Source organism: Dendropsophus ebraccatus, chromosome 13, assembly GCF_027789765.1.
Source record: "Dendropsophus ebraccatus isolate aDenEbr1 chromosome 13, aDenEbr1.pat, whole genome shotgun sequence".
Taxonomy (NCBI): domain Eukaryota; kingdom Metazoa; phylum Chordata; class Amphibia; order Anura; family Hylidae; genus Dendropsophus; species Dendropsophus ebraccatus.
In genome coordinates, this window is record NC_091466.1 from 3,054,897 (window position 1) to 3,063,238 (window position 8,342).

At 58.7% G+C, this 8,342-nt stretch overlaps 1 protein-coding gene across 2 annotated transcripts in view; it reads right to left on the bottom strand.

The window, feature by feature from the left end:
- MUC1 (mucin 1, cell surface associated) overlaps positions 1–6,137 on the bottom strand; it is a 33,534-nt gene extending 27,397 nt beyond the window's left edge. Inside the window, exon 1 of one of the 2 annotated variants that reach the window (XM_069949215.1) lies at positions 6,040–6,137. In XM_069949215.1, the coding sequence (XP_069805316.1) occupies positions 6,040–6,085 (46 nt within the window). In that variant the 5' untranslated portion in view covers positions 6,086–6,137. Of the gene's footprint in view, positions 1–1,646; positions 1,741–6,039 lie in introns of those variants that run through there. The other variant, XM_069949216.1, reaches the window with a different exon arrangement.
- Positions 6,138–8,342: the final 2,205 nt, after the last annotated feature.

Sequence of the window (8,342 nt, forward strand, 5' to 3'; positions counted from 1 at the left end):
AGAGGGGTCTGGGGGGGGGGGGACAGAGGGGTCTGGAGGAGGACAGAGGGGTCTGGAGGAGGGACAGAGGGGTCTGGGGGGGGGACAGAGGGGTCTGGAGGAGGACAGAGGGGTCTGGAGGAGGGACAGAGGGGTCTGGAGGAGGGACAGAGGGGTCTGGGGGAGGACAGAGGGGTCTGGGGGGGGGGGACAGAGGGGCCTGGAGGAGGGACAGAGGGGTCTGGGGGAGGACAGAGGGGTCTGGAGGAAGGACAGAGGGGTCTGGGGGGGACAGAGGGGCCTGGAGGAGGGACAGAGGGGTCTGGGGGAGGACAGAGGGGGTCTGGAGAAGGGGCAGAAGGGCCTGGAGGAGGGACAGAGGGGTCTGGAGGAGGACAGAGGGGTCTGGGGGGGGGGTCAGAGGGGTCTGGGGGGGGGGGGGACAGAGGGGTCTGGGGGGGGGGGACAGAGGGGCCTGGAGGAAGGACAGAGGGGCCTGGAGGAAGGACAGAGGGGTCTGGGGGGGACAGAGGGGCCTGGAGGAGGGACAGAGGGGTCTGGAGGAGGACAGAGGGGTCTGGGGGAGGACAGAGGGGTCTGGGGGAGGACAGAGGGGTCTGGGGGAGGACAGAGGGGGTCTGGAGAAGTGGCAGAAGGGTCTGGAGGAGGGGCAGAGGGGTATGGAGGAGGGACAGAGGGGTCTGGGGGGGACAGAGGGGTCTGGAGGAGGACAGAGGGGTCTGGGGGGGGACAGAGGGGTCTGGGGGGGGGACAGAGGGGCCTGGAGGAGGGACAGAGGGGCCTGGAGGAGGGACAGAAGGGTCTGGGGGGGGGGACAGAGGGGTCTGGAGAAGGGACAGAGGGGTCTGGAGGAGGGACAGAGGGGTCTGGAGAAGGGACAGAGGGGTCTGGAGGAGGACAGAGGGGTCTGGGGGGGGACAGAGGGGTCTGGAGGAGGGACAGAAGGGTCTGGGGGGGGGACAGAGGGGTCTGGAGAAGGGACAGAGGGGTCTGGAGGAGGGACAGAGGGGTCTGGAGAAGGGACAGAGGGGTCTGGAGAAGGGACAGAGGGGTCTGGGGGGGGGGACAGAGGGGTCTGGAGAAGGGACAGAGGGGTCTGGAGGAGGGACAGAGGGGTCTGGAGAAGGGACAGAGGGGTCTGGAGGAGGACAGAGGGGTCTGGGGGGGGACAGAGGGGTCTGGGGGGGGGACAGAGGGGCCTGGGGGGGGGGGGAACAGAGGGGCCTGGAGGAGGGACAGAGGGGTCTGGAGGAGGACAGAGGGGTCTGGAGGAGGACAGAGGGGTCTGGGGGGGGGCAGAGGGGCCTGGGGGGGGGGGGAACAGAGGGGCCTGGAGGAGGACAGAGGGGTCTCATATGGGGTGAGGAATCTGGAGAGAGGGATCAAAAGGTTTTTGAAGAGAGTATAGAGTCAAGGCGTGGGAGTATGGAGAGCGGCCGATGGATCTGGAGCAGAGGAGTCCGACAAGGATAGGTAATAAGGGGCAGACAGGGATCTAGAGAGAACGGAGGAGCTGACCTTGAGGCTGTCACTATCCTGTGGCCATGAGTGGCTCCACACCCCATCCCCCACACCCTCACTCATCTTATCCCACTTACTCATCTCCTTCCTCTTATGAAGCAATATCAGAAAAGTCGATTATTAACCTCATTGTTCTAGACCAGAACAATCGATTCCTCCACAAAGATGTCCCCGTGGTCAGGAACAGGTCAGGAGTCGGTCAGGAGCAGGTCAGGAGCACATCAGGAGCCGGTCAGGAGCAGGTCAGGAGCCGGTCAGGAGCAGGTCAGGAGCCGGTCAGGAACAGGTCAGGAGCACATCAGGAGCACATCAGGAGCCGGTCAGGAGCAGATCTGGAGCACGTCAGGAGCCGGTCAGGAGCAGGTCAGGAGCAGGTCAGGAGCACATCAGGAGCCGGTCAGGAACAGGTCAGGAGCAGGTCAGGAGCACATCAGGAGCCGGTCAGGAACAGGTCAGGAGCACATCAGGAACAGGTCAGGAGCACGTCAGGAGCACTTCAGGAGCCGGTCAGGAACAGGTCAGGAGCACATCAGGAGCCGGTCAGGAGCACATCAGGAGCCGGTCAGGAGCAGATCTGGAGCACGTCAGGAGCACATCAGGAGCCAGTCAGGAACAGGTCAGGAGCCGGTCAGGAGAGCAGGTCAGGAGCACATCAGGAGCCAGTCAGGAACAGGTCAGGAGCCGGTCAGGAGCACATCAGGAGCCGCTCAGGAACAGGTCAGGAGCACATCAGGAACAGGTCAGGAGCACGTCAGGAGCACTTCAGGAGCCGGTCAGGAACAGGTCAGGAGCACATCAGGAGCTGGTCAGGAACAGGTCAGGAGTCGGTCAGGAGCAGGTCAGGAGCACATCAGGAACAGGTCAGGAGCACATCAGGAGCCAGTCAGGAACAGGTCAGGAGCCGGTCAGGAGCACATCAGGAGCGCCGGTCAGGAGCAGGTCAGGAGCACATCAGGAGCAGGTCAGGAGCACATCAGGAGCCGGTCAGGAACAGGTCAGGAGCACATCAGGAGCACATCAGGAGCCAGTCAGGAACAGGTCAGGAGCCGGTCAGGAGCACATCAGGAGCGCAGGTCAGGAGCCGGTAAGAAGCAGGTCAGGAGCCAGTCCAGAGCAGGTCGGGGGCAGGTCAGGAGCACAGCAGGAGCCGGTCAGGAGCAGGTCAGGAGCACATCAGGAGCCGGTCAGGAGCACAGCAGGAGCCGGTCCGGAGCAGGTCGGGAGCACATCTGGAGCAGGTCAGGAGCACAGCAGGAGTCGGTCAGGAGCAGGTCAGGAGCTTGTCAGGAGCAGGTCAGGAGCTTGTCAGGAGCAGGTCAGGAGCACAGCAGGAGCCGGTCCGGAGCAGGTCAGGAGCACAGCAGGAGCTGGTCAGGAGCGCAGCAGGAGCCGGTCAGGAGCACAGCAGGAGCCGGTCAGGAGCACAGCAGGAGCCGGTCAGGAGCAGGTCAGGAGCACAGCAGGAGCCGGTCAGGAGCACAGCAGGAGCCGGTCAGGAGCACAGCAGGAGCAGGTCAGGGGCCGATCAGGAGCAGGTCAGGAGCACAGCAGGAGCAGGTCAGGGGCCGATTAGGAGCAGGTCAGGAGCACAGCAGGAGCAGGTCAGGGGCCGATCAGGAGCAGGTCAGGAGCACAGCAGGAGCAGGTCAGGGGCTGATCAGGAGCACAGCAGGAGCAGGTCAGGAGCACATCAGGAGCCGGTCAGGAGCACAGCAGGAGCCGGTCCGGAGCAGGTCGGGAGCACATCTGGAGCAGGTCAGGAGCACAGCAGGAGCAGGTCAGGAGCAGGTCAGGAGCACAGCAGGAGCCGGTCCGGAGCAGGTCAGGAGCTGGTCAGGAGCGCAGCAGGAGCCGGTCAGGAGCACAGCAGGAGCCGGTCAGGAGCACAGCAGGAGCCGGTCAGGAGCAGGTCAGGAGCACAGCAGGAGCCGGTCAGGAGCACAGCAGGAGCCGGTCAGGAGCACAGCAGGAGCAGGTCAGGGGCCGATCAGGAGCAGGTCAGGAGCACAGCAGGAGCAGGTCAGGGGCCGATCAGGAGCAGGTCAGGAGCACAGCAGGAGCAAGTCAGGAGCACAGCAGGAGCAGGTCAGGGGCCGATCAGGAGCAGGTCAGGAGCACAGCAGGAGCAGGTCAGGGGCTGATCAGGAGCACAGCAGGAGCCGCTCAGGAGCACATCAGGAGCCGGTCAGGAGCACAGCAGGAGCAGGTCGGGAGCACATCTGGAGCAGGTCAGGAGCACAGCAGGAGCCGGTCAGGAGCAGGTCAAGAGCACAGCAGGAGCAGGTCAGGAGCACAGCAGGAGCCAGTCCGGAGCAGGTCAGGAGCACAGCAGGAGCTGGTCAGGAGCGCAGCAGGAGCCGGTCAGGAGCACAGCAGGAGCCGGTCAGGAGCACAGCAGGAGCCGGTCAGGAGCAGGTCAGGAGCACAGCAGGAGCCGGTCAGGAGCACAGCAGGAGCAGGTCAGGGGCCGATCAGGAGCAGGTCAGGAGCACAGCAGGAGCAGGTCAGGGGCCGATCAGGAGCAGGTCAGGAGCAGGTCAGGAGCACAGCAGGAGCAGGTCAGGGGCCGATCAGGAGCAGGTCAGGAGCACAGCAGGAGCAGGTCAGGAGCACAGCAGGAGCAGGTCAGGGGCACAGCAGGAGCAGGTCGGGCCGATCAGGAGCAGGTCAGGAGCACAGCAGGAGCAGGTCAGGGGCTGATCAGGAGCACAGCAGGAGCAGGTCAGGGGCAGGTCGTCCTCAGAGGAAACAATAAACACCCCAGCACCTTTTTTTAAACAACACTACGCACCTCAAGGTCGAACCTAGAACCTGAGGGAAGAGTGAACCCGCGAATCATCAGATGTCGGGGTTCCCATTATATATATAGAGGACATACCCCATACACTGTAAGCAGAACCTTCCTCCAGAATCATCAGATGTCGGGGTTCCCATTATATATATATGTAAAGATGTTCCGCAGCACACCAGCATACGTGTAAAAGGTGATTTTTTCCAAAAAATACAGAGAAGTACAAAAAATGCGACGTTTCGACCTCCTCACGAGATCATGATGTCGTGAGGAGGTCGAAACGTCGCATCTTTGGTACTTCTCTGTATTTTTTGGAATAAATCACCTTTTACACGTATGCTGGTGTGCTGCGGAACATCTTTACATACTTTTGGGGATCCCCGAGCCAGGGGACTGACTCTGTACAGAGAGAGAGAGAGAGAGAGAGAGAGAGAGAGGACGTACCCCATACACTGCAAGCAGAACCTTCCTCCAGAATCATCAGATGTCGGGGTTCCCATTATATATATAGAGGACGTACCCCATACACTGCAAGCAGAACCTTCCTCCAGAATCATCAGATGTCGGGGTTCCCATTATATATATAGAGGACGTACCCCATACACTGCAAGCAGAACCTTCCTCCAGAATCATCAGATGTCGGGGTTCCCATTATATATATAGAGGACGTACCCATACACTGCAAGCAGAACCTTCCTCCAGAATCATCAGATGTCGGGGTTCCCATTATATATATAGAGGACGTACCCCATACACTGCAAGCAGAACCTTCCTCCAGAATCATCAGATGTCGGGGTTCCCATTATATATATATATATATATATATATATATATATATATATTTAGAGGACGTGCTTCGGATGGATCTAGAGCAGAATATGGCTGCTCCCCAGGATCTCTCCTTCTCACAGATGCCTCTGGACTATAATGGGGGGTTCCGGGCTGCGTGTGGCCCCCATTGCTGTGCCCTGCAGTCATCACTCCCATCATCCATTGCAGCCGGTGATGTACAGTATGGAGGTGTCCCCCCCAAAGCCGCACCCACCTGTTCTACCTGCTGATGTGTATATTGGGCACAGTATGTCTCTGTACACACTCAGCTCTGCTATATCACTGTATTTGTATACATTAGGTCTCCGTACACACTCAGCTCTACTATATCGCTGTATTCGTATACATTAGGTCTCCGTACACACTCAGCTCTGCTATATCACTGTATTCGTATATATTATGTCTCCGTACACACTCATTTCTGCTATATCACTGTATTCTTATATTAGGTCTCTGTACACGCTCAGCTCTGCTATATCACTGTATTCGTATATATTAGGTCTCCGTACACACTCAGCTGTGATATATGACTGTATTCGTATATATTAGGTCTCCGTACATGCTCAGCTCTGCTATATCACTGTATTTGTATATATTAGGTCTCCGTACACACTCAGCTCTGCTATATGACTGTATTCGTATATATTAGGTCTCCGTACACACTCAGCTCTGCTATATCACTGTATTCGTATATATTAGATCTCCGTACACACTCAGCTCTGCTATATCACTGTATTCATATATAATGTGTGAGGATATAGCAGAGCTGAGTTTGTCACCGACTAATCTCCTGCGCACAAACCCCTCTGCTGCATCTGTTGCTATACCCCCCCCCAACTGTCCGTGGTCTGGCCGTCCATATGGCACTGACACATCACATATACATCAGGACTTACGGAGAAGATGAGCGCAGGAGAGGATGATGAGGAGAGTAGTAGTCATGGTTCCCCTGTGTGCGGCTGTGCCCCAGTCTGAGCCGCTGTGCTGGGACTTTGTGCTTTATTGCTGGAGCCACCTGTAGGCAGGTGCAGAGCGGCCGCCCCCTCCCCCGGCTCCGCTCCATAGGCTGCTGCCCTGTGTCACTCACCGCGCCTGCCGCCGGCAGGTCACTAAGCTAATATGGCCACATCTATTCTTAGCTCCTACCTATCAGCCATGCACCCCTTCCTGACCAGGTGGGGCGCCGGCCACCGGACCTGCTGAGCATCGGACCAGGGCACCCAACCTGCCCGGCACTGGACCGGCCAGACACCGGACCAGGGCACTGAACCTGCCCGACACCGGACCAGGGCACCGAACCTGCCCGACACGGGACCAGGGCACCGAACCTGCCCGACACCGGACCAGGGCACCGAACCTGCCCGACACCGGACCAGGGCACCGAACCTGTCGGACACCGGACCAGGGCACCGAACCTGCCCGACACGGGACCAGGGCACCGAACCTGTCGGACACCGGACCAGGGGACCGGAATCTGTCGGACACCGGACCAGGGCACTGAACCTGTCGGACACCGGACCTGCAGGACACCGGACCAGGGCACTGAACCTGTCGGACACCGGACCAGGGCACTGAATCTGTCAGACACCAGACCAGGGCACCGAACCTGATCGACACCGGACCAGGGCACCGAACCTGCCAGACACCGGACCAGGGCACCGAACCTGATCGACTCCGGACCTGCAGGACACCGGACCAGGGAACTGAACCTGTCGGACACCAGACCAGGGCACAGAACCTGCCCCACACGGGACCAGGGCACTGAACCTGTCGGACACCAGACCAGGGCACAGAACCTGCCCCACACGGGACCAGGGCACCGAACCTGTCGGACACCGGACCAGGGCACAGAACCTGCCCCACACGGGACCAGGGCACTGAACCTGTCGGACACCGGACCAGGGCACCGAACCTGCCCGACACCGGACCAGGGCACCGAACCTGTCGGACACCGGACCAGGGCACAGAACCTGCCCCACACGGGACCAGGGCACTGAACCTGTCGGACACCGGACCAGGGCACCGAACCTGCCCGACACCGGACCAGGGCACCGAACCTGTCGGACACCGGACCAGGGCACAGAACCTGCCCCACACGGGACCAGGGCACCGAACCTGCCCGACACCGGACCAGGGCACTGAACCTGTCGGACACCGGACCAGGTAACTGAACCTGCCGGACACCGAACCTGCCAAGCTCCGGACCTGCCAGACACATGACCAGGGCACCGAAATTGCCGGGCAACAGGCCGCACACCCACCAGATCCAGAGCTAATAACTGTCTGCTAATCCCTGCACCAAATGACACACCAGAGGCTTAGATACACCGCTCAGGAGGCAGTATCACACACCAGAGGCTTAGATATACCACTCAGCAGACAGTATCACACAGCAGATACACACACAGTCCAGAGACCACCTGGATCCTATGTTTAGTCTTAACTCTCTGCTAATCCCTGCACAGTATCACACAGTGAAGGCTTAGATACACGCTCAGCAGACAGTATCACACAGAAGAGGCTTAGATACACAGCTATGCAGACAATATCACACGTCAATAGACTGGATACAAGGCTCAGCAGACTATCACACAAATACATCCCAGTATCAGTATCACACATCAATGGCTTAGATACAGGGCTTAACAGTCAATCTCACATATTAATGGCTTAGATACGTGGTTCAGAAAGCAGTATCAGACATGATAGGATAAGCAGATGATATCATACATACATGGTTCAACAGGCAGTATCACTCAAAAAAGGCTTAGATACAGGGCTCAGCTGGAAATATGTTGGATAAGCTTAGATACATAGCTCCACAGACGGTATCACAAAGGATAAGATTAGATTCACAGCTCGGTACATGATAAGATTAAATTCACACTCCTCGGACAGTATCACACATGATAAGATTAGATACACATGCTCAGCTGCAGCACACTGCATCATGGGACTGCTCAGACCTGGGTGTCCACCCTTCTTATCCAGTTTCTGTCAGGATATGATGATGGGGGTTACTATACAGGGGCGGGGGCGTTACAGTGTGCCAGCTCTCTGGGGCCTATGATGGCCAATGGGGGTGCGGATGAAGAGCCGCTCTGGGGTTAATGCTGCCACTACTGGTGCTCTACAATAGGGGTTATAGCACCTCTGCTGGTGGTCCGGACACTGTACTATCAGCCAATCCCAGAGCGGC